The sequence below is a fragment of the Numenius arquata genome, chromosome 17 (assembly GCF_964106895.1).
Source record: "Numenius arquata chromosome 17, bNumArq3.hap1.1, whole genome shotgun sequence".
NCBI lineage: Eukaryota > Metazoa > Chordata > Aves > Charadriiformes > Scolopacidae > Numenius > Numenius arquata.
Genome location: NC_133592.1, coordinates 7,722,674 through 7,749,614, shown reverse-complemented (window position 1 = coordinate 7,749,614; position 26,941 = coordinate 7,722,674). Strand labels below are relative to the sequence as shown.

The window sequence follows — 26,941 nt, the reverse complement described above, 5'->3', positions numbered from 1 at the left end:
AAAACTGAAATACCCATACGATTTTAAAAAATTGTACAAAAAAAATAATTTTAAACCAGTTGGAGGTAACAGTGTGCGTTTATTAAAATCCTGCACCGAGGCAGTTAACATTTATAATTTAAAACCCAGCCCAGTAGAAAAGAGAAATGTGCAAACATTTAAAAGTTAGATGTACTCAGAGGCTTGTGGTGCATCAGACCTGGCGATCCGCTTCTGTCCTAATGCAAGGCGGGCTCCAAGAGGAGATGTCTCTAATGAGGCACTAAGAGGGGAGGCAGAGGCAGGCATGCATACGCATGCAAGCTGCGGCTCACTAGCCTGCGATGCAGGGAGCAGTGGTGCCCTCTCCCCAGGGACGGTTTGCCCAATCAGTAGTGTTTATGGCACTCAATCCGATGCCAGAAAGTCCTTGACGAATTCTGGTCAATCTGCTTTGGGATAAAAGAATGCAAAAGCCATTTTAGAAAACAGAAGTTGAAAGCTAATGAGAGCTAATGAGTTGATGTACTCAACAGATTATTGCTATGAGCTCTGGCTACCTCTCCAGCTTGCTTTATGGTAAGGTGAAGCGTCAGGCAGGAGCCTTCAAAGGATTTTTATCTCTTCCTTTAAAACTGATGCAACATATTTACTCATGTGGCACAAGATGATGAACAGTGCTAGTACACCACACAGCCAGCAGATTCCCATCCAGAAAATTCAGACCAGAGTTCTGCACTATCAACAAACCATTTAAATAAGCTGAATTTTATAAACAAACTTTCTGCTTCCTTTGGCTGCTTCACTGGCCCTGAAATATCCTTAGCCTCACCTACCTCCTCCATTACTTAGTCCATGTCCTAATGGATTTCTTGCCAAATTTCTTTCTGCATAGCTCCTGCAATGACACAAGGAAAGATTCATTATTGCAATGCAGTATCATCCCATCCACTCCCAGCTGCTGACAGAAGACCAGGATTAGGTAGTGTCCAGAGGAAGTGCGCAGAGCAGAGCATGTCAGGCAGTCACTTATCCTTACACACCAGCAGTTACCAATTCCACCAAGCTTCCTGCATCCGTTGCCAACAGTAGTCCTTTGTCTACACTTCCGTAGCCCCTGTCACCTGAACATCAGTATTCTAGGGAGACAAGGTAAAGCCCCGCACCCATGGTGGTAGCTTAGCTCCATTGTATAGACAGAATGGGAGCAGAGATACTGAATACGTCCCAGTGACAGTGTCAAGCCAGGATTAAACTCCAGAGTCCCATCCTCGACCAACTAAGCCCATGTGGCCTGCCCTTAGATCAGTATGGGTTGACACAAATAGAAACCTGTATGCGAATACTCAGAGTCCTGTTCCTTTGGGATGTGGGAATGTGATCTCTCCTGCTTTTCGGAGAGAAAGAGACAAAGCATTATTCATAAAAAAGTCAAGGGACAACACAGGAAAGAGAACCTGCCTCTCTCCTACTATTTCCCTTTGATAGTTTGTGGGACACATACATGACCAGATTCCAGCACAAGGATCCCTGCCATCATGTTGGGCATCCCCCTGCTTTCAACTAGAAATGCCCTCCCTTGACAACCCCACCCATTAGGAAAAGAAGTAGATTGATACTCACCCTCTGCCCCCCTCCAGAGTACTCTGGATCTCCTTCAGGACTTCTGGAAAGCAGAGGGTTAAAGCAGTGAGCCAAACCAGTGGAGATCTGCTTTCAGGCAGCAGCATAGCCACATTCCACCTCCCCCTGACAGCCTTTAAAACCTGCCTCCCACAACACAGAGGTCAGCCCTTATAGTATCATTGCCCCTTCAACAGTACCAAGATTTTACTAAACAGGCTGGCATAAAGGACTGAAGCAGTCATTTGCCAGAGGAAATGTTGCCAGTCCCAGTGTACCAGAGCCCCAAAGGAACAGTCTGTTCCAGCTGTCATTTTAACACAAGTCCTACTGGGAAGTAAAGATCCTTCTCTTATCACAGCGGTGAATGCAGCTATATGGAACAACCCCTGCCTAAGGGCATAACTATCTCTCCAAACTCTCACTTCTACTGATTCATGAAAACCCACTATTTCTACCAGCCTTGCATAATTGCAGATCCCTTGGAACTAAGTACTGGAAAATTCCCAGCAGCTTTCTTCCATTCCCACCCAAAAAGGCACCTGCCCTGTCAGTAGCAAGACTTCATCTTACTCACTTTCATCATTGAGTAAGGCATGTTCCATCAGCCTCCCAGACTTCCTTTCTAAAAAGAGAGTAGGAAAACAGCTGTTACCTAACAATATTTTCCCCTTTTCATGAAATATTTGCAGTTTTGGAAACCTACAACAGAACTGGATTTATTGTTTTTTCCCCGTTAAGTACCTTTTGACTTTATTGAATGCTTCACAACTAATCCCTAAAGCCTCTCACATACTGAACTGTATTTTCCAGCAATGCTACTTTGGCTAACAGAAGATCTCATCTGGAATTTCAGACCTTATCTTCCCACAGCCTCTTCCTTCCAGCAGAAACTATGTTCCACCCTTCAAGGCAATCTTGCCCCATGCAACTTACTTTAGAGCTAGCAACTACTGTGTCCAAGCAGGTCACAATGTTTCCCTCATGCCCCTCCTAACTTTCCCCTTTCTTAAGTAGAAAATATCAACTATAGAAATAGGAAAGATGTCTCAGGTTTACATGGCACCATGCTACATTTAGTACAATTATTTTTTGCTTACCATCTTCTCCATAGTCACCCGAACTCCTTCCTGATCCCCTAAGAAAAGGAAAGGAGGCAGAAAACAAACACTGACTCTGAGGCACAGGTGCGCAGAGAATTCATATATACTCTTGGCAGCTACAAGAAGCTCCAGCGCATGCTAACAAAATGGTTTGTTGAGCAAGAATGTAGGAAGGGCTTCATCACATGTTGGTGATGCAGAAGCCTTCAGGCATCAGAGAACACTTCTAAACTTTTGGAATAAAATTCCTATAGGATCTCCATGAGTGCCAGATCTACTGCTAATTTGCTGGCATTCTAGGAGAAGAGGAGGAACACTGGATTTCTCGTCACAGAGCAACAGTTCAGCCTCATCAGTAACACACTGAAGTATGCAAGAGTCAGGTGTCAGTCAGACACATCATTAGGGAACAAGTAAAGCAAGCCAGAGCTTACAGTTTACCACTCTAGCTTAGGGATACCAATTCCAACGCTTCACTACTCTGTCCCACCAGCTGTACTGCAAGTAGGAAAACCATCAGGGAGAAGGTTACATTTCCTCATGCCAATTTGTTGTTAACAAAGACTTCAAAGTCTTTTGGGTTTGGTTTTGGTTTTTTGGTTTTGTTTTTTTTTTTTTAAAAGACAACATGCTCTATAAAATACAAAACTTTGTTGGAAATGTTTGGAAAAGGAGACAAGCCTCAAGAGCTCATCACACAGGCTTGCTTGTATCAGCTGCAAACACAGGAGCAGGTCTCACTACTCAGATATAGTCAGTGGGCAAGAGTTTTTACACTTTACCTGGATTTTCTTGCAGCATTCTCCATGCCAGACTTGTTGTGCACGTGATTGTTGCTTGTAACTTCTGGCACGTCCACAACGCACCGGGGCTCCACTAACCATTTGGTAGAAAGGGAAAACCTCTCAAACTCCGACGGTGAGATCAGATAGAAACCTACAAATGATTGGGAATTTATAAGCATTTCTCAAGCCCAAGAACACAATTCCAGAACTAGAGGTAATTCAAAAAAAGAACAGCTCTAAGCATCTTCTGTGTTTGGCAGAAAGGGTTTGCATTTCTTCCAATATAAGTGAGGAGGAATCATTATCCCAGGAAGATATGAGGAAGATATTTTTCCAGTTTTCCAAGGACTGCTTAGCCTAGCGACTGGGTGATTTGAGGTTATGCTGAGAGGTAATTGTATTGTCCTGTGCTGACAATTATAAAAAACAGTATAGGAAAATGTAAAAACTGAACTGCAAAGCAGCGATCCACTTTCAGCAGCCATAGGACAATGGATGAACTCCTAATTAGTGTTGGGCCACAGACATGTATAGGAGGCACAATGCAGCCCCTTCCACAGTGGCTGCTGCTAGACAGCCATTCTCTTGGCTCCAGACGAGTAGAGTGGCCAGACGGAAGCTACCTATGGGCCACATCCAACCTGTTAGATGAAAGGCACTGTTTTCATTAACAATAAGGGAATAAACTCACTTCTGCTAATTCACATGTCAGTACCTGTTGGCAACTGGTGCTGCCTAGAAACATATAATGGATATATTTATGTAACATTCACATATATACACAGCCAGTTCTAAACACTAAGCCCCGTAATCCCTTTTCCATTGCCTCAAACACACAACAGAGGTAGATGATTTGAGAGAAGCACACCTTACCTTGGCCATATTTGGTGAAGACGCAGGATGCAATGCCGCTCACATCTTCTTTGCGGATGCAAGGGTAGCGGATCTGTAGCTTGAGGAAGGGCAGCGAGATGATCTGAATGTCTCCCAGGTTAGTCAGGACAGCCAGGTCATTTTCACTATAATCATCAGTCTTGCAGCTGCCAAAGTTCGCAACCGTCACCTTTCGTACCCTACAGCCTTCCAGGGCCGTCAGCTTGAGCTTCAGTTTGGAGCTAACCTTGGGTAATGTGAAAACCTGTCAATAGAAAGAAGACACTGACATCTCTTTCGGGCACAATGGCAGCAGCCGCACCCCAGGACATCTGCTGCTCCCTCCTTTAACAATGCTTCCATTCACAGTGAGTACACACAGGTGTAACCCGAGTCAGCCTGGCCCCCTGCTCATGGGACCAGAAGTAATCAGCCACAGTCGGTGTTACAATCTGTTTCTGTTCTGACATCAAGCAGTTTTACCCTTCAGGCTGCAAACTGCATTTCTCCCCTAGTTCTTTCAAAACCCCTCCAAGTTTGGCTACAAATTATTACAGAAGGAGAACAGGGTTTACACTCACTCTGTGCTCTTCCACACTAAAAGGCCAAGGCCAGCCTACAGCAAGCTACTTCAAGTCTTCTACGCTGACTAGTTAGCATGCAAAACAAGAAGCTTTTTAGTTGCTTCATAGAAACGCTTACCAATTCCTGCTTCTGCACTAACCATGGCAAAAGCCCTTTCCCAAATGCAGAAGCAGCCTTGTCCAAAGAGTATAATGTAATATAGGAATAAAATTTTTTATGTTCAGCACGTACTTCACTATGCTGAATACCAAATTTGTCAGCACACACCTGATTTATGGACTGCACCAGACAGAAGCGCTGCCCCGGGGGTGTTACTCAGGTACAGCAGAATGAGCAGTCCCAAGAATTACCTTTCCACTGAGCGCTGCTCAATGCTTTGGCAGATTTTATGTGGCCCATACACACCTCCTGGGCAATACTTACCTTAAATTGCTCTTCAGAAACCACCAGCAGCTGATGGCTGCCTTGCATATCAGGACTCTTAGAAAGGTCATGTGCTACTTCTAGAGGTTCTGGGAGAGGAGTGCTACGTCCATCCAAGACAAGTATACCCACAACAGGAGCCCTATGCATCAGCTGAATCTCTTTGGCTAGACAAGCAAGATAAGGAGGAAAATAAACAAACAGAAAAACCAAACAGGAGTCTAGTCAGACCCTATATTAGAACCTCACTCGTATCTCACTACAGCTCTTAAAGCTGAAGACCTATACAATGACCTACAGAAAAACTGCCTAAAAAGATTTTGTCGTTAAAGAGTACTTGGACTGAACTGGTTCATGTTAAATAATAACTATTACTATATAAAGACAGCAGGTCTGGCTGTCAGAATAAGGTACATGTGCACTGAGGCTTGATGGTAAACTTCAAAGACAGCTGACACAAATTGAAATTTCTGAAGTCAGTAGGAAATGAGGCTAAGGCATGTCAGGCAGTGCTGGAGCTCACTCTTCAGTTCAGTTGCTGCAGTGAGCATTGCTTAGCTCAGACTGTTACATTTAGCTCCACTCTCGCTGATAAACAACGGTAATTGAACTACCTTGCTTTTCTGTACACAGCTCTTGGCTATATGAGTGATAGCTCAGATCCATTAAGATCTTGCTTTCACAAGGCATACTTACCCTGCTCTGCCCTGACAGGTTCATCCATCCTCCTCTCTGCTGGAGGAACACGTAAACAGAAGGCGTAGACTGTACCTCCATTGGTGCCTGCCCACAAGGACGGGCAGTGGCGGGAGCCTAGAGCAACAAGAAGGTTCATGAGCAAGGCACCATCTGTGACACCCTTGGATAACTGCTTTCCACTAGCTATACACATCCTCCCTTTGTTTACATCCTAAATATCTTTATATTATGGCAGTCTTTCCAGGGAAACTACAGGTTCTTAGCACTTCTTTTCCCAACACATGTCCATCAGCAGCCCTGATAAAGGATATGGCACATGAATAAAGGGAACAGAGTGCTGTTTCCATCAGATACCACAATTGCTGCATCCAGTTCTCATGTATTTATATCACATATGAGCAAAGTAAATTTGTGTATAATATCAGTTTGGGCTCTGAAACACAACCACCCACCCACCCTCACCAAAATTAAGAGGCTCTGCTGGGGGCAGGGGTGAACTTTAGAGTAACAGTACAAGGAAAAGCTTATACTAAAAAGTCAGATGTCATCCCAGCATATTTGAAAACCATACATAAAGGCTGCATCCAAAAATGAACTAGTACTTGCCTTGGATTAGCCAGCAGCCAGAACGGCTAAATAACAATTCTGCATGACAACATATGCTCTTGTTCTATATTAGTTTTTCAGCACAGCACGAAGTAGGACACAGGAGGTGCCAAATTTTCCTGGCAGTAAATTCTAATACCTTGCTTGGCAGAAGGAGGAAAAACCCATTCGGAAGGAAGGAGAGATGCTTTTTTTCTACTCACTGTCTCTCAAGAAGGTATCAGCAAAATACAAGGTGCGCACAAAGCCAGTGAAAGAGTCTTCTGCAGACCGGGCTTCAATCTTCCGCTGGACTGGAGCCAGTTCCATTTCCTGCAATGCGTCTTGGTCAAATTTGGCATTTGCTTCTTGCACCTTCAAAGGGAGGAACCATTTTGTCAGTCAGGCAAGGACACAGCAGGTGAGAGAGACAGTAAGAATGGCAGCAATAGAAAGGGAAAGCACTAGTGAACAGGTAAATTCTGCATCACATGTTTAATTACACACAGTACGTTTTCTCTAAAAACGTGACTATTTTATCTAACAGATGACATCATCAGAAGCTGCCATTTTTGCCCTTATACCAGTAGCTACTGACACGATAGCAGGACTGCAGTCCACCTGTTGCTCAGGCAGTCTAATCAGGACTCTGCATGCTCCAAGCTGTAAACAGACAAGACCCCAAAAAGGCAGACCCCTCACCTCTGAGGCATTTCCACTACCTCCTCGTCGCTTCCTACTGGACACCCGGCTTCTTCTGATCCGCCTGAACGACTGACGGAGGGACTTCTTCAAGGATTTCACCCGAGATAGTGGGCCTTCTAAGGCCAATTGGTCACTGGGATGCAGTGTGCACCTGACAAAGGGAGACGGCAGGCACATGGTCACTGTCTACTGGGTGGCAATCACTCCCAAGAGTCTAACAGGACACACACAAATATTGGAACATGCTTATATATTCTTGAAGATCTTCAAGAACAGAGTCCAATGAGGATCAGCTGCTTGCTACACTGACTGCTCTTATAAAATCACTTATCACAACTCGTTTTGTTAGCAATTCCAGGTCATCTTTAACAAGAAGATTACCACAGACCTCCTGGAAAGAAGATACTTACTTGACAAAGACCAGTCGTTTCTGCTGGTGGTCAAAAAGCCCAAAACCATGACTGGTACCAAAGGCCACAAGCTTCCATTCAGAGTGAAGGGCCAGTGAGGTGACCACAGCCGGTGGCTGACATTGGACAAGGACAAATGGCTGAAAACCAGCTTCAAATCGAACAGGTCCATCTCGAGTCTTTAGTTTCTCGTGACCTTTCCATCGATAGCCCTCTTGGTCCTGCAGGAGATCTGCTTCAGCATGGTCCACAATATGTTCTGCATCTTCATCATTCAGTTCCATCACCAGCACCTGAAAGGAAGAGGACAAACTTTGCTACAGTTTTTACAAATTAAGCAGTCCTCGAAGCCGCAGACCCTCTTAGCTGCTGCAAAACTACAGCATCTCTCAGGGCTGATAAGGAGCATTAGATAAAGTCTAAAATACAGATTAGAGAAAACAGAGAACCGTGAAACAACACTTCCAGCAACTACATCGATTTACCACTATAGAAGTGTTAAAATTTGAAATACTCATATCTCCAAGTTGCACTGTGGCAACCTGTGCTAAAAACAAGGTTTATGATGACAGGTGTATTTCAATACCTGTCCTGCTGTACCAGCTACAGCCAAGTATCCACTATATTTACACAGGTAGATCTTCTGGATCCCAAGTCTTGGATCATCACTGTAAGGGTCGAAGGTACCAACCTGGGAGAGAGAGAACACACAGTGGCTGATCTTTGCAGATGCATTAACGAGGACAAGAATCAAAACTCGTCAGGTTTTCAGAAAGCTTCCACAAGCAATAGCTGTCTTACCTTGCGAAGCGGAGGCCATTCATCCTCACCCAGGGTGTTCATATTGTCATTGGGATCAGCATCTGTGAGAAATACCCTCACTGTGCTTAGCTTATAAAGGAGATGTAAGCAGACACCAGATGCATCCCAAAACCGCACAGTGCCATCTTCATGCCTGTACGGGGAAATGTTACAGAGACACACATCATACAGAAGAACAGCAGATCACCCAGAGGAGGATGATAAAACAGAGGGGGAAAAAACACAACCAAAGATTAAACCACATTGTTTACAAAGCCCTGAGCTGTGACAACTTAGAGCTTCAAGAGAAAGATTTTGGGGCGCTTTTTTCTGTTGTGGCTTTTTTTGTTTTGGTTTGGTTTTGGGTTTTTTTTGTGTTTTGTTTTTTTTTTTTTATGGACTTAGGTTTTGTTTAGATTTAGGTTGTTGGGGTTTTTTTAATCCAGTTTGTTCTCGATGACCTGACACCAGAGTACAATTTAAGATCACTCCAAAAAGCACTGAAAAGGAAAGAAAGCTTAGCATACGGAAGAACAACTCATCCTGACAAAAACACTATTAATGGGAGGGAGGGAAGGAAAGAAATCAAGCTTTAATCTTAGTTCTCCAGGTGAAAATTGGTGGCATTCTTCCAACATAAGGGTAAGGGCTTCTAACAACATGCTGCATCAAGAATGAAGTCTGATGATCAGCCCACTGAAATTCTTAAAAGCGCTTTGAAAAGAAAATGATACATTTTTATGCGATGCGACAGTCTCTTTCTACCTAGTTCCACCACTTCACTAGATCTGTTCATGCCGATCAAAGCCGACAGGAGTCCAAGCTCACCTCTTTTCTGAGATTCAGAACAGTGTAAGGTAGGGGGAGGAAAAAGGCTTCAAAACCTGCAAGATGAGGCTCTGCTTTTACATTGCTCCCTTTGAAGCAGTCTGGGTTACTGCCTGCACTTCCACACTGATGTTTGTGGGGGGAACAGATAACGCATCAGAACTACAAATAAGCCAACTTTATAGATTAGCTGTGGACATCACAACCTCTTTGCTCAGAAGCAGTAGAATCAGGTAGCATTACACAGCTAGCAGCCCAGCTTTGAGAGGTTGTACCGTACAGCTGCAGCCTTTCTCCCTATGAGATCAGCAGACTTTAATCTCATGGGAAAGCCTCAGTTAGTTCAAAAGGAAGAACAGAAACTGGAAAGGGCTCCTCGATTGTCATCAATTAAGTACATACCCTGTTAGAAGCAAGTCCCTCTGCGGAGGATCTGGAGCTATGTTGGTGCCACCATCAATCGGCCACGGCTACAAATACATTAAGGGAAGACTGTGACTTCCTAGGCAGTGACAGTGTGAAGAGACTATGCAGTCAGCAGGAGAGCATGAACTTCAGTGCAAGTGGCAGTGAAACAGTCCATGCTGTTAGCTTTTGTTTGGATTAGATGTTCCTGTTCTGACACCAGCTGTGCTTTTTAGAAGATATTCTACACATTTCCTCAAGAAGCTGTGCCGAAAGCTTCATGCTTCTAAATGAGAAGTTTGTTACCACTGACAGCTGGGAACACTCAGACTTTCCTTCTAGCTTGTCAAAGCCTGCAAAAAATATCACATTTTAATCCCCCAGTGTGAGTTACTGTATTGGTGGTGCTCTGGGAAAAAGCCTTTCTTGACCCTATTAAGAAGCAGGACAATGTCTGTTGGGACTCATCCCTCCACACGCAGTCAGCAGCACAGACCACCCACATTCTGAGCAGTCATGCTGGTCTTAAACGCATGGGAACACACGTACATTTAAAGATGCCATACCATATTCGAGTAGTGAATGTTCTGCTTGCTCCCAGCGCTGATAATCCTCTCCCACAGTTTCAGTGGGATGTTGGAGACATGGTGTGAGCAGGTGATGGCTGAGCAATGGAGAGAAGCCAGGTATGGAGGATGGACTGCTGGCCAGCCTGCAGTTTTCAAGTCTATAACTACCAGCTCTTCTTCTGCCAGCACCACCATAGCAGAAGGGTCATCGAACTCTGCAGAAACAAGATTCATTGAGGCTGACAAAAACGACCATCCAAGGTTAATAGAAACAAGCTTCCTATAAAGCTTATTTGAAAACTCTTATCACTTAGCTCGACACAAACATTTTTGTTGGCAAAACCTCTAAATGCTTCTGTGTTAACTGGACCTACTGAGGCACTAATATTAATAGATTTCAAGATATTAACAGATTTACTGCAAATTCATGTTTCTTTACACCGCTCCTGGGACTGTCAAGAGTGACTTTTTTTATAGATTCCACTGCAGAATAAAAAACTTGTTAACAACACGCACGGCTAAATAACACAAGCTCATACTCACCATTGTAACAGCCAGAACTCAAAGGACTTTACCTACAGCTAATTAACAACATAGGGTGGACAGACATGCATATACCCCAGCAGTGACCCATTTAGTACTGTGTTAGGGTCACAGTCCATCTAGGCTAAGCTGCTTAAACACAGTAATGCCTTGGCAGAATGCTTCTCCCCTTGAACTGACAAGTATTTACAGTTCAGCTCTCTTTTCATTTTCCCTGCTTCTCACGTGTTGTGACATACCCTCTGGACTTTCTTTTTTAAACAGTGTGTACATCATTCAATATATATTCATATGTATATTAGACAAAATTACAAACAAAAGAAATCTGTTAATGTAACTTTACAGATGACACCTGACACAATCAGTAATTTAAGATTTTTTCATTGTAACTAGAATTAAAGCGAAAAAAAAAAAAAATCTATCTACAGAGACACTATTGAATAACACTCGTGAGACAGCCACAATAGCAACTGGTGGGGAGAATCAAAACCATGAATCAGTTCACACCAATAACAATTAACACAGCTACAGAAATCTAAGTGAAAGCACAACTGTAAAATGGGGGGCGTGTGTGTGATGGTGAGCCATAAGCAAACAAGCAGCTTTTCACTGACCTTCCTTGCTAACCTGTACTTTTACTTCCCTTCTTTAGCTGTTTGATTAACTGGCATATACTTGCAAGAAGGCACCTCTATAACCAAGCACATACCAACACTGTTCTCTCAGCAAAAATTAACTTCAAGTAATTAGTACTTGGCACCACTCTAGTTAGACACCCCAAGTTTCACCTCTGACTAGCCACAGCCATAACACAAAACTAATTAGTTCAGTTTCTTCATGAAAAAGTGTTTTATATACAGTTTTACTTTGCTTTCTTATGTGCCATCACTTGCAGTTGCCTACAGGCCTTCCGAATAGAACAAATAATATCATACCTGTACTACATCCCACATGATCAGCCCTGCACTCCGACTGCTGCTACCTATTAACCAAATATACTCTGTTGTAACAATATTTTTTTTCCTGCAAAGGCACACATCTGAGTTCATTGCTTATGGCAAGAATCTATTTGAAGTTGCTGAAGTAGCAAGCACACTAGAATTTGTCATGACTGCCATACACTCATCCACCTGCTAATTTGGAAAAAAAAAAAAAAAAAAAAGAAAGAAAGAAAACAGGAAGGGCTAGCCTTTCAAAAATTGTTTCCACAGCATATTCAGGGTAGTGGAAAGTCACCAGCTACCACCATGCTGCAACGCATAAGCTTTGTGCTTATTAAATTAAGTGGCTTTGGTATACAATTAATACCTTCGTACTGCCATTGCAGGGAAGACTGCTTAAGGGCAAACAAGGCGAGCTACGTAGATCCACTAAGCTTAGGCAATCAGCCACAAGGAAGTTTGTCAACCACAAAAACCTTATTTTATTGTAAAAAAACTTCCTCATCTAAGCGCAACAGCTTCAGCTTACTGTAGCAGCTCCTGCCTGTACCCACTAGAAGTAGTGTTAACTAGTTAATTCAGTCCTTGGGAAGCATAAATATAAAGCCTGTTAAGTTCAGTTACTTCATCCTAAATGACTTCTAATCGTATCGAGGAATTGAACTTTAAGTAGTTACTCTCTTATCTAAAAAACTCAGATTTCTTTCATCAAGACTTCTGTTCCATTGTCTAGAATCTCAGCTTCATAGAAAGTAAAAGAGTCTAGTTTCTTTAATGATAAAAGCTAAGCAGTATCTCAAGTTTAATGGCATGACATCGTTAAGCTTGAAGGTTCTGCACATTTGGAAGACGCTTATAAAAGGCAGTGTTCTGTAGGGGAAAATCTATAACAACACACACATAAAGGCCCTTCATCTCAGTTTCATTTCTTTGCTGGTTTTTCAGTCACTTGAGAGGGTCTGTTAAGGTCTGGGGAGAGAGGTGGGAGGAGCTGGTTCTTTATGCCTGCTTTCCCAAGACGGTCCTCCCCTGGATCTGTGGTCTGCTTTGTACAATAGGCCAGAGGGAGCCAACCTGCATCTACATATCTGAATGCCCATAGCTGCCCAGTGTGTAGCTGGGAGCTGTCACCACCACCCCTGGCAGTACACAAGACAAATAGGTTTGAAAACTAGTCTACCAGGCAAACCTGAAACTAGAAAGCCCGAGAAGATTCAGTAACAGAAGATATGCCTACAAGCTCCTAAAAAGCATCTAGACTTCTGCGATTTGGTCTGATCCAACTTCCAATACTGAACATTTGCGGAGCTTGAAATAGCATTTTATACCAGAAGCAGGAACTACACCAGCATTAAAGAAACAGTTCTTGGGGAAAATCCTTTACAGTTCCATGAAAAGAAAGAATATTACAGCTACTGTGGAAGGGTAACAAAGCTCTTCAACAGAAGCAAGAATCTGACAAGCTCTAAGCAAGCCATGGAATGAGTGCTATTCAGTTTTAAGCCTGTTTACACTCATGTTCACCAGCAGTAAGTAAATTAAGCTCTCTGTATACTGACCCTTGGTTCTATGTCACCCTTTGCTGATTTATTACCCAGAGCCCTACTCAAATACAGGTAGTAATTAAAAGAAACAATGTCTCAGTGGGAGTGAATTCTGTTTTTAATTATTGACTCTTTTGAAGTGCTATTTCCAAACAGCAATATTCAGATCCTCATTTCACAACCTGGTTATGTCCAGCTTACACAGACGTGAGCCTAAGTGATCTTTTCTCATTAATGGAGAAGCTTAATTTTTTGAGGAATGTATGGCATTTGTAACCAGCCCATTCTTTATACCAGTATTTTACACTTCATTTTTAAATGGAAAAATCCCTTTTATAGTTGGACTCAATCTTAAGGGTCTTTTCAAACCTAAATAATTCTATAATTCTCTGTTAAAGTCTCAGAAAAACCCCAAACTACTGACCTCCTTACCACATTTCACATGCTATTTATACCAGGCAGTTTTCCACATGTGTACACAGCTATTCTAATTCCTCAGTAATGCCCTTTCATCACGTACCTGCAGTAGGATCCGAACTGAAGATTATAAAGAAGTCTATCACCCGTGACGTAAAGTCAAAGGCTGTTTGCTGACTGCCATGGACAACAGAGATACTGTGCCGGTCACCATAGCTAGCCCGGGGCATCCCTCCTTGGAATATAATGTAAGGAAGCCTTAAGAGAAATACAAGGTTAGAGTGGTGTATGCTGAAGTGAGGAGTACGCAAAATTTCAAAGATGTGAGGCAAGTCAAACTTTGACAAAAAATTCTGACAATTCTTATGATGTTACTCTAAAGGGCTGTTACGGTATTGTGCACTGCACCCTTTAAATGACTTTAAACAGGTGAGAGGGAAGGGATACACCACAAACTTACCCATTCTTTGTTGTCTGCCAATAAATCTTGGAGATGGCCTTGCACGGAAAAGGACCTAAGAGAACAGAGTTATTTGCTATAATTCAAGAAGTGCATCTTTACATTAAAAAGTTCCTTGTTCTGCTTCACCTAGGACACCTCAGCCTCCAAGTCAAGGGGAGCCACCTGAATTAGTTGGCGGCACCACCACCTCCCCAGACCAAGCCACATGAGACAACAAGTCTTCTGGGCCGCACTGACCACAGCACTGCTCAGCAAAACAAGGTTTAGAGTCGGGGGAAGTTTTGAACCTGACGGCTAACAGGGAGTGGAAGTGCTGTTGTAGAAGCTGATTAACTAGAAAGGATCGTTAAAAACATAGGCATTCCTGAAACTAATGTAAAGGTGATAGAGCTTTAAAAGCTTCTATATGCTTAAAAAGATGAGGTCATCTCCATTTAATGGGTTTCAGCAAATCAGAGGCATCATTTCATCACTGCTCAGGTCAACAAAAAGTACACTTAGCTCACTATTAATTACAGAAGATCCAGGCAGCTCCTGCTGAACAGGACGTGAACTAAAACAGAGAGCTGAATCACCAACACCATTCTTCATAAAGGACACAAATTAGCGTTAACACATTTGCGCTCCATGTTCAGGACAGACCTCAACATTGTAAAGGAGTTTAAAATCCAAGAAAAAAAAAAAAACAGGACTGAAATCCCTTAGTCCAGGCTCATGGCCCATTCAAAAGGTAGCTCTACATTTTGCCATTAGTATTAAACACTGGGGAGAACGCAACTTAAATGTCCCAGACAAGCTCAGAATAAGTTTGCATTTAGATGAATACGCAACTATTAAACCTCACTTACTGACCATAAGGCACAAGGTTTTCCAGAGGCTCAGGCTGCCTGTTGTCACTGGATACTGGCCACTGGGTGTAACTTCCATCATAGTGACAACTAATGAATTTACTGCCATCCCTCTGCCAGTAGAGGTTCTCCAGTTGCTGAAGAGAAAGACATACAATGACTGCTCTCCAAAGAGCTGTTAACCCCCCCAAAACCAATGCATTCTCACTAAAAAAGAAGCTTTGGCAGGCTCTCCCTGCACCTACTTGTCTCCAGGTGCCCTGAGAGGAGAGAGCCCTTCCTCCCCTGCTGAACTGACTTTGCATTGAATTAATACCTGGCTGCCCAGGAAATGGTGTGTCGGTTTGTTATTCTGCAGGTCCCAGAGGACAATCAAGCCCCTGCTGTATCCAATCAGGATCTGGTCAGGGTTCTTAGGATGCTCCCGAAGGGCTTCCACCAATTCACATGATCGCCTGTTACAATAATCTTCCGGTACCCTACAGAAACAGAAGAGAAAACCAAGAAAAGTTTATTCCAGGTACAACCTAATATGATTGTACTAACAGTTAAGGTATAAGAATGAGAAATTAAGCAACAAAAAGTTCAAACAGATGAGAATAAGTACAATCCTCCACAAATCCTTCCAGCAGCAGAAAAATCTTATGTAAGACATCACACCAGGCCTGCCACATGAACATGCATCCAGTCTCATTTTCTTCAGGGAAAACCCAAGGTTTACAATGAATTCCAGGACTGGATCCCAGGAGCATAAGGACTGTCTGAATCACCCGCCCTATTCTCTTGTGACCCTTGCAGAATAAAGGTAACATAGAAATGTCAGTAGGAAGCAACAACAACATGAAGTAGGGCAGTTTTCAGCAGCACTTGAATCTCCAGAGTAACAAAATCCTCATTTGGACAAAGCAGCATCAGAAGTTCTGCCACCAGTCAAAAAAAAAAGTGTAATTACAGCTAAGCATACCAATTTTTGCAAAAGTAAACAAAAGGGACAGAGCACAAGGTTTGCAGATTTACTCCAAGTGTCTCCTGTATAGTTCTGCCTATATGCTATACCTCCACGATGACAGTACTGGGTTGATCAGGACTGAAACTGTTACTTAACACATAACCAGGACCAAAAGTTACTTTCACAGGAGTCATGCAGATTTGGACAATGCTTAACACAACAGTGAAGCCCCAGTGCATAATCTGGGGTGACATTTTAACAAAGGATATGTCTGCTAATGAGATTCCACCTCTACACAGCAGTGCCTGTTTGCTCACTCACCGCTGCAGCACAACCTCAGAGGTTATGGTCCTGTCCTCCAGCACTCGGAATGACGGAAGCTCCACTACAAAAATGTTGCCACTCTCTGTGCCAAGATACAGGACTTCCCGGGAGGAATGGGGAAGGACAGCTGTTATCTGTGTGGCACTTGGTGGAGACCTGGGGATGCAAAGAGACTTGTCAACTGCATGCAAAAGACTATCATTACTGAACTTGAGAGAACTAAACTCAACAGGGATATTTACAAATTTTATAGGCAGAAATTTTGAGCCAGGCATGATTTTCTGAAGGAGGAAAACACTAGCTTTAAGCTAAATTATGTCAAAAACTTTTGACAAGCACATGGACAAAGACCCAGATGCCTTTTTATGGACACCTCTCTTATTAAGTATCCCAAAACCGTCAAGCAGTGTTTTTAACTCTGACTTAAGGGATGCTTAGATTTACGTAACCTTAAAATTTACAGCCCCTGTACACACAGAAGTGGATGCACAATATTTAAAAAAAATATATCATCCTCTACATCGGTACAACACTCTTAAAATGTGGCTTCTCGGGCCCTACCCAACACCCCTTTGGTTTCCATGGATGCCCCTTTAATGGATTCACAGGAGCGAGAGTCTGTAAGAACAGGACAAGCTCTAGCTAGAACAACAGTGGAATTTTCTTACTTCCTTATCCCCAAACTAGCTCAGAAACACTCTTGCAGATTACCCAGGTGGCCCTTTCAAGGTGAAGCGGTGCTCCTCCCGCAGCTCAGATGCTCCATTGTGCTGCTTCAAGCTCCAGAGATGCAAGCTGTTATCATCTAGCAATGTCACCAGCTGGCACTACAGAACCACAAAATGCATGTTTTTTTCAGTATCACAATATTAAATATAACACAGTAAATGTAGCAGTAAAGTTGCTGCTGTTCATAATTCTCTGCTAAAACAAGACTGAGGAGCCAGCTGCAGTTCTTTATAGCAGTGGGTATATACTGCAGCAATGCTGTTAGCTAACAGCGAGGGATTTGGGGGAAGACAAGAAGTAGCCTAAAGGCCGAAAACCCTCTTATATAGGACAAAGGCACAGGTTATCACTGAGGGGGATGACAAGGATTTAGGCTCTTGAAAAAGCTCACCCTATGCTATAAAGCTCAGCCAAGCAGCTGCAGGCTCTTAGCTCACCACCTTCTCGCTCAGCACGGTTTGCTGAAACACACCCCAGCTTTGGGTGGGGCTGACACAGTCTACTACACCACACTCCTTGCATTCTTCATGTCCAACCTCATTCTGGAGGGTTGTGTCAGAGTCCTTTTATGAGCCCAGCCCTGCTGGCTGCATGTTCAAATTGAAGCATTTTACCTGCTAAAGCCACACCTGGTGCAACACTCCCCACAGGAGTTTCAGCTTATACCATTAGTTAAGCAAACAGACACCCAAAACCGCCTCAAGAATTAAATCCCTCTCAGAGAGAGGCCACTCGTGCTATACTGGGGGCATCCGGCAACAAAGTATGTGGCCCAGACACCAGTCTGTCAGTCGAGGGAAGGGAAAGTGGTTAGACAGTCACCAGACATTTGGAAAATTCTGCCTTCCTATTTTTAGTTTGTGGCAATAACTGTTCAGGAGTCCCCAGGAGCAAGATTCAATACCCCAAAACACAAAGTCAACAAGCCTAACAGCCGGCGAGGTTAGCAGTGCTGTTCTGAACGCATGAAAATAATTAAATCAGTTCAGCAGCAGCTACTGTTCTATCTGTTCTGCAGAAGAAAGACGACCCAGTCCTACTGAAAGAATAGGGGCTGCAAATGGAAAAGGAAGTTTTCACTTTTGCAGCAGATTGCCCGAACTATTTTGGCCTTATTACCATTCCCAATATATTGCTTGAGATAAATGACTAACAGTCACAAACAATAAAGCTACTCCTAAGTTTTACCAAGCGTCTCCACAGCAACAAGTGCTGCTGAGAGTACAAAATACACTGGGATAAGCATTCCCAACCAAGCAGCATTTGAATATACTTGGTAATAGGAGCCCAGTTACCTAGAACAAACTCAACACCTGTTTAAGAGAGGTCTGCATGAGTCACAGAGAGACTGAAAATACACTTACCTGATCAGGTATAAAGTGAATCTGCATTACAGTATTGTTTTCTTCATGTAAACCCATGAACTCCACCCCAGGAGCACCATATCTGAAGAGTTTGTTGAGGATCTACAGTATTTAAGATGACCCACAGCTACAATTAATTGATAAGAAGCTTGCTAGCAAGCAAGATGAAAAGAGATTAGTTTGAAACCACGTTTTACTGTTAGTGATCGGACTGAAAAGAACCAATGGAAATCTACTTTGATTTTATATGCTTGTGCCCTGTTACACACACTCCAGGAGAAACATTGAAGTTTACTTCATCCTTTGAGCACATGCAGAAGAGGTGCCTGGACCCTGTTTTTTCTCAGGGATGTTTAGTGGTTTCCCAGACACTACAATCCTGCTTAACTAATTTGTAACCAAGAGACAGATGGCTGCCGCCCGCATGTGGAGTCCAGCCTCTGAACACAAACACCACCAGGAATGAATGATTAAGCAGGCAGAGAGAGCACCAACTTTTCCTTTCTGGGCTGAGTGATGTGCCTGCTTTACAGCTTGCCTAACTGGTACTGTGCCATGGGAATCACCTCAGTGCCTCAAATACACACAAAAATCAGGCTGGACGTCATTAGCTAAAAAAAAAAAAAAAAAAATGTCACCACCTTCAAAGTTCAGATCTTTAATGCCTGCATGGTCAAAAACTCAGGAAGCTGAAAGCATGTATGAGTTCAGTTTTAAGAACTGCTTTAAGTAAAAAAAAAAAAAAAAAAAAGGAACCCTGCCCCAAATATTTAAACAACCCTGGAATTTACAACACGAAGGATTGCTAAACTTAGGCCTGGTCTAGTCTGACCTTCTGCATAGCAAGACCAAAGACTCTTGTCTAGTATCTGCATCAGCTCAGCTTCTGTGTAAGCTACAGTTCAGCTCTTAGCAAGATAACTCCATTCCTATCAGATTCAAATCACTCCAAACCTAGGCAAACTGTTCCAATGTTCCAATAACCCTTTATACTTAGTCTAACTTTTTACAGTGTCTTCAAAGTTGCATATTCTGATGTCAGACAAATTTAGCCAAAGTTGTTCAAAAGAATACAGTTTGATGGCTCCTGATCGCGTTCCAATGGCCATGAGGCGGAGAAATGGGCTATAGCCCAGTGCACTGGGTTGATGAGGAAATCCATGTTCCACAGTCTGGTAGAGAAAAAGAAAAATCATGATCAACAGCATGTTTCATGGGCATTGTTGTATACAGCTGAAAATCAGAAGTTAAATATGGCATGGCAGTCAGAAATGCAGCACTTAACGGCAGCTTTTTCTGTTGAAAAGTGTTCAAACACAGGTTAGATTTGCTGAACAACAGCCTAAGGATGAACCTATTCCAAGAACCCCTGGATCCGCAGCCAGGATATGCAGAAGTGTAACAGAAATGAAAGAGAAATATTCTGAAAACAGTAACCCGAGCAACTCTTTATGTTAAGATTATAAATAACTCTGCATAAGCACAGCTCACTCAGTCACCACAATACTCTCCATCACTCCACATCAACTTTACTTCTGTAAACCAACTGCTCAGCACATTTCAAAGGCTGACACAAATACTGCATATTCGTAAGGTCAGCTTTATCTGCCAAATTCCGCACAGGTCAGCCTTCATGACCTCCTCCTGTTGACTGACATCGAGAAATGGTGCAAAGCTATGAAGAACTATTGAGTGAACATCAGTGCTCATCAACAAAACTAAACAGTTTTGTTTTGCCCTGTGGGGCAGTCAGGAAAAACTAACGTAATTGAAATCCATTTTCCAGGGGCAGCACAAGGAACACTGGAATTTAACGAGAGCAGGAGCCTGCTAGGCCACCTCAGACTAATTCAAAGCCATTTGCTAATAAAGAGATGTCAGCCACTATTGTGGGGAGCAGTATGTTGCTTGGCCTTAGTGGCTTCCCTGAAGTAGAATTTACACTGCACTAAGAGGAAGATTTGGAGCATGTTGTTCCCACCAGACTTAGCACAGCCAATGTATTTGCACACTATGGAATAATATTCTGCCATACTTACAGGATGCAACCAAGCTGCTTGTAAAATACCTCAGTCAAGTTTTTAGAAGTGCTAATGTACAGCTATTATCATTGTTTAAACAAAACAAGTATGCATGAGTGTTCAATAACATACAGCCATGTAAAGAGGGATTTGTGTGCCCAAAGAGTAATAGGGCTACTTCCTGGAAAACCTTGTCATCCTTACAGTCCCAGCTTCTGGAAAATATGTTCTCCTAAGGCAAGCTGGTCAGCTGCAGAATAGGAATTTGTTACAAAACAGCTCAAGAACACTCACGGAAAAAAAAAGAAAAAAGAAAAACAACGAAACAGCAACAAAGAACCTTCCATCTATTCCATCTACAGAAATAAGCACTTGCATCTCGCTCCCATCCTCATTTCCATCACGTCTTTGAGATAGAGCTACCACATCACATGGCTTTATGGTTTATTCAGCCTAAATGTAGCACCTGGAGTTTATTTCCTGCATAGTGATTTCCGAACTTAATCCCTTGCAGAAGAATCAAAAAAAAAAGCCAGTTTCATTTCTGTGGTCAGGCCATCAGCCTGAGGTGCTCCCAGCTGCTACAAAGTAGTTTAATGCCTTTTACTGGTCCTGCTCAAAAACACAGGCATAGGAGGATATGGCTGACTCCATAGTCTGCCAGATTGCTTCCGTTTTAGCCATTTACTCACAATTCATAAATTTTAAAAATAGATGTTCTTCCTCTAAATCATCGGTTACCCCAGTCTGAGGTCTATTAGGGGAAGATGAGCCATTTTAAGAGACATAAAATTGGAAATACTGAGGCATTTCCCAATTTTCTGCTTGCCAACTCCTAAGACTGGGCAAAGGAGTAGTTACTCATTTTTAACCTTTTATATGTAGTAAATTGAGATTAGTGCTACTGGCTCCAAGACCACTGAGTTTATTTCCCTTTATGATAACTTAATCTCCAGCTCTACTTCTTAATATTCTAAAAAGGAAAATTAAATATTAAGTTTGTATTATTAAAAATAAATTTTGAGCAGTCAATGTTTTTAACATCACCCTTGAAGTTGTTGCAAACCAACCTTTGCTTAGCTACACATATAAAACTTCCTAGGGGAGACGGTATGAAATCAGGAACTTTTCTATGCACCCAGAATTGAAACAGGGTGGTTTTCTAATCCAACAGAGGCAAAGAGGAATTTCTCTGTACTGTGACAGCTACTGAGACAAGACAGAAAAGCTTCCTAGTTGTCAAAGTTGCAGGAGTATGAAGTATGGGATACAATTCTGGGAAGAAGATTCAAGGTGCCATGCTATCTTAACAGCAAATCAGACATTTAATTGAATCGGGTGTAGGGCAATAGACACCTTTCCACTCACCCCCAAAAGAGAGTAAGGAACTTCTTAGGGAGACACCAGTTTAACTCCACTGTTAGTTTTAGTTTCAACTTGTTCACAGTCGCTGCACTGTCATGTCATCAGCACAACTAGGTGCTATTTTCAATGAAATATCAATTGAGATTTCTTCCAGCCCAGAAAATAAGGCTTTAGCCATAATTCTCATAATAGAAAACCATGACTTACACAATAGTGTACTGCCTGTTCAGATGCTGTCAATACTAGCCTTAATATTGGCCTAATTATATCTTGGGTTTGATGTGTTAATTTGTCAACACATTAGACAAGTCAATAAAAGCTTTAATTTTCAAGCAGGAGACCTATGACCTGCATAACCAAGCATATATCATTCAGTTCTAATAAAAGGAGGGTGATGTTTTTCCCCAGGTTTTCTTTCAATAGAAAATTTGAAGTATCCACACATCCCATAGACAAATTTGCAAAAGCTACAGTAACTGTAAACTGTTAGTACCACAAGGCCACATGCAGAAGCACAAGGGAGTATCAGTAACAACCACAGTGTGTTACACAACCACTTATGCAGTAAAGTAAATGTACTAATGGTTCCTGATAGCTTTGAACCCTCAACCAAGGTGCCCATAAGATGTAATGAAGATAACTCCCTCCTGTGTCATTCAATTGTTTCCACAGCCAGGCAAGAAAGGCATCAGGATGGCTTTTTGGCTGTATTTGACACCACCGGGGCCAGGCATTCACATTCACTGTACTGATTACCTAGATCTTTTTCTTGCACTTATTTACAGCCAGTTGTTAAACCACATCAAGTCGGCTTTTCGGCTGCCTGCCGGCCCACCCTCCCTCCCTCCCTCCCTCCCTCCCCTCTTCTCGGGCAGCTTTCATCAGCCAATCCTTTCACCTGCTCAGCAGGTAAACCCAGCAACGGGGAGTGAGGGGGGCAGAAGGCAGGAAAGGTTACAATGGAGCCTTTCAGAAGAACTGAAATAAGAAACTAGAGTGCCCACAATGTGCCCTTCCTCCTCAAAAGGGCCTTTGTTTCTTAGAGGAAAGGTAGGAGCTTTCGTTTTCATTTTCCTCAGACCACAGATTTGTCATTCTCGGGAAAAGTAAGCCTGATGTAAGCATCATTAACTAACAGAAATGCTTCATGTCAGTCATATTTACTGCAGGAAAAATGCGGCCAAACTAAACAGTTGTTCCCAGCCCACACTAAAGCTGTGCAGGTGAAATTCAGCGCTGTCTTCCTTCTTTCATTTCTCTCCGCTTCTCCTCTCAGATTGTTTTATGACAAAGCAGAGACAAACTCAACCACAGGCAATACAAACCCTGTACCTTTGTTAATGTGTCTTTCGAAGAAACAATGAAGCCTGTACGTGTTAAATCTACTTTGCATAGAGACTAATTCAGTATTTCAGGTAAGCTATCCATCACACCCATTAGCAAAGGGTTAGGAAGACTGAAAAGAGGCAAAAAAACACAAAGCCATAAATTAAATGCAATGTTCCCAGTTTGGTAACATTCAGCTGTAAGACAGGCTGGTTCACCTGTGCGTTACCCATCATCTAGTCTGACAATGCCAGCCTGAACATGTTTGTTCTGTAGGGGTTGGATTGAGCCAAAGGCATCCAAATACTACTTCCAAAAGCAGGATAAACTTAAAGACGACGACTGCCAAGTCCACATACCTTATCCTTCATTCTATCCACTGAGCTAAAAACAGATTCTTGCAACAGGTACACACAAGTATGGGAAGTTCTTACTCAGAGAGAGAAACAGATATGCAAAGCTAAGTGACTAGCAGAATTTAGGAAGGTGTTTGTTGAAACAAACACAAGTTTGGGGACACTTTGAAGAGCTAGTCCAGTGGCAAATCAGTCCTTTAAAACCATCTAGACCACCTCTTATCTGGAACAGAAATGCAAGAGGGAAATAGTAAAAAGATTGCAACCTATTGAAATTTGAGGGAGTAAACAAACAAACAAAAAAAATCCACCACCACCAATTAAAAAGACTTTTTAAATTGAAGTCCACTACTAGGTCAGCATGGCCAAATACATTCCATTGTATTAACACTAAACTTGTGTAGAATTATGCATTCATATTCAACTTCAGTGTAAACAATGCAATGAGGGCAGGAAACCCCAGCCCTTTTAAGGTACAGACCTTCCATTTAGTCACCACCAGCATCACAGGGAGTCACACACCGAAAAGGTGCAAATACACCACGCAATTTCTCTGATCAGCAACTTCATAGTCCCACAAAATATTTTCCAAGCAGGTTCTTAACCAGAGATGTTTCAAAGATCTCAAATAACAAGCATTTAAGAACTCGCTTACCAGCACTAATGTGCTTGCTTTACAGGCACAGGACAAGACAAGGACAGTGTTCGCACAGAAAGTACCACGTTTCTTGATTCCTTGAAACCACAACCTTCAACCGGTCAGAATTAAGGTCTGACTTTCCCCGATCTTCTCAGTCTACCTAGCTGTGAGTAGATGTTTATTTTATCAAAGGGTAGAGGCTTTCAAATGATCCATTATCTCTGGAAATAATGGAGCCTCTGGAAATAATGGAGCTCCTCTGGGAGCCTACAGAAGAGCTGAAGAGGGACTCTTTGTCAGGAAGAGTGGTGACAGGACAAGGGGCAATGGTTTTAAATTGGAAGAGAAGAGATTTAGATTAGATATAAGGAAGAAATTCTTTACAGTGAGGGTGGTGAGGCACTGGAACAGGTTGCCCAGGGAAGTTGTGGATGCCCCATCCCTGGAAGTGTTCAAGGCCAGGCTGGATGGGGCTTTAAGCAACCTGCTCTAGTGAGAGGTGTCCCTGCCCATGGCAGGGGGGTTGGAACTAGATGATCTTTAAGGTCCTTTCCAACTCTAGCCATTCTATGATTCTATGATTCTATGAATAGAGAACAAAATAGAAATGCAGTACTATGCCACGGTATAAATTCATGCTGCATTTGCTCTTTGAATACTGCAGGAATACTTCTGGCCTCCATCTTTGGGTCTGTGGAAATAGTACAGAAGAAGGTGTCAAGGAAAATCAAAAAAAAAAAAAAAAAAAAAAAAAAAAAAAAAAAAAAAAAGAAAAAGAAATATGAAATACTGGAATGGGACACATAAGACTTGGGGGGAAAAAAAAGCAGCACTTTATGCAAGAGAAAAGTATAATGTAAAAGATTCTGCTATAATGGTCTAATGTTGATTCTCTTTCCGATTCTTGTTAGAAAAGAACAGGCTACTGTGGCTTAAAAGTGCAAATGCATTTTGCGAGGCCTTTAATTACCAAGTTGCTAATGAGAGTAAACCATTAGGAAGTGTCCAAAGCAGTCAACTCCCTAGAAACGCGATGCAATTTTTACCTTCAGGACTGAATCAAATGGAGTCACAAATCCTAACGCCAACTTCTCATATATTTGGAAGTTTCCCTCTGCTGCAAAAGCTGGTTCTTTCAACCCTGTTTTGCATCATCCAAATTAGTCTGTCTCTGGCAAGTACAGTTTGGCCAAACTTTCTCATAAGAGAAAGGCATATTCAAGTAAGAGACATCCCTGTAATAGCAAAGGTTTTTCCAAGGTATATACAATTTTATATGCTTATAAACAATTCTGACCCATCTCTGGGATGTCTTCTGAAGCTGACATTGCATTCAGCTAAATGCAAGCAACTCAATCCTGGCCTTTATTTACTGAATTTTTTATTGCATCTGCACTAGCATTTCCTCTCGGTAGCAGGCAGAAAATAGGCCTGAAGAACCCTTAAGTTCTTTATGTCTCCCCAATAGGAGGAGGGAGGCATGCACGGAAATGGTGTGGTTTAGTACCAAATTACATTAAATCATTCATCTCAAATATCCAAAGTTCCACTTTAAGTATGTATCTACACTAGAATTTTAATGAATCAAGGAGGTTATTTCCTAGGCTGACTTCATTTATCCATTATACTTTTCAGAAAAATTCCATTTAAGCCTTGGAAATAGAAAACCTACAAATATATTTCTAATACCCAATGAAGGTGTAAGTAGCCATTAGCCTAGCAATGAATTAAAGGCATTTACAAAGATGAAAGCACTATGTTCCTGGCCAGGGCTCAAAAGAAAAATGCCCAGAGTGTTGGATAGATAGCACAGCCATCACCGTTTCCTCTTCACAGGGGGAAGGAAAAAAACTAGATACAGATTCAGGCTAAGATAATACCAAATTCATTATTAATGGCCATTGTGCTGCCTAGGTGCTACCATGTTTCTACCACAGACTTTTAAATTCACATTTAAAAACAGAAGTATACTTATAAACCCAAAGTATAATCACAGACAAAGAACCGTGGCTTCAGCTGCATCACAAGCTGTGGCTTATGCGTGTCTTTAGAAAAATGTTTACTTTTATAGCGGCACTGCAAAGACTACCTATAACATAAGTAGTCAGAGCACATCGCAGGACAAACTACAGAACACTCAGAGTATGTAAAAGCTCTGCGAAGATCTCTTCTTTCAGTAAGTGCCACTCAACAGCACGACAATATCCTTTTTCTTAAAAACGAAAGCCAGGATTGAGAACACGCTCATGAGCTTGAAGAAAACTAGTCAGGCACATTGGGGAAAAAAGGACAGAATTGAAAAGAGAACAAACCACCCCTCCTAAATTTAACTTTTCCACCCACACTCGAGTAGTTTTCCCTTCCCTTTACACTGTGCAGTGGCTCAGGATACATTTGCCTTGCACGCATATGCCTTGGAGTTTGAGGAAAGCACTGTACCTTGTTAAACTGGAAAAGGTCGCGTTTAAGCCTTTCTCTCACTGGATCATGTCCGGGTCTTAAGAACCTTCTCATCTTCCTCACTGTAGTATCTTGGCACCAAAAATCCTAACGAAAAAAAAAAAGCAAAGCCATATAAACAAAAGCAGCCTGAGAAGAGAAGCAAGCAAAAGTAGGTTATTTATTTTGGTTTAGCAGGTAACACAAATCAGCCAGAGCAGAATGAGACAACATCACTATCGAGTAACTAAAACCTGATACCACCACAGAGCAGCATCTCTGGTGCAGGATTTACAGAA

The 26,941-nt window shown here is 42.3% G+C and overlaps 1 protein-coding gene across 2 annotated transcripts; it reads right to left on the bottom strand.

Annotated features, from left to right (window-relative positions):
* Nucleotides 1-823: 823 nt before the first annotated feature.
* LLGL2 (LLGL scribble cell polarity complex component 2) lies at nucleotides 824-26,717 on the bottom strand. Of its 2 annotated transcripts, none has more exons than XM_074160393.1 (25): nucleotides 26,643-26,717; nucleotides 19,570-19,667; nucleotides 18,496-18,577; nucleotides 17,114-17,229; nucleotides 16,400-16,558; nucleotides 15,446-15,608; nucleotides 15,134-15,266; nucleotides 14,279-14,333; nucleotides 13,922-14,076; nucleotides 10,371-10,588; nucleotides 9,802-9,869; nucleotides 8,572-8,725; nucleotides 8,357-8,461; nucleotides 7,771-8,063; nucleotides 7,358-7,511; nucleotides 6,880-7,030; nucleotides 6,068-6,184; nucleotides 5,372-5,538; nucleotides 4,364-4,628; nucleotides 3,488-3,641; nucleotides 2,703-2,740; nucleotides 2,180-2,227; nucleotides 1,603-1,645; nucleotides 1,312-1,369; nucleotides 824-877 (listed from the first exon to the last, which is right to left on the bottom strand). In XM_074160393.1, exons 1-25 carry the CDS (start codon nucleotides 26,715-26,717, stop codon nucleotides 824-826), a joined length of 3,123 nt encoding a protein of 1,040 aa, XP_074016494.1. The 2 variants fall into 2 exon arrangements, with proteins under 2 accessions (XP_074016494.1, XP_074016495.1); XM_074160394.1 differs by having other exon boundaries at nucleotides 1,312-1,366.
* Between the last annotated feature and the right edge of the window lie 224 nt (nucleotides 26,718-26,941).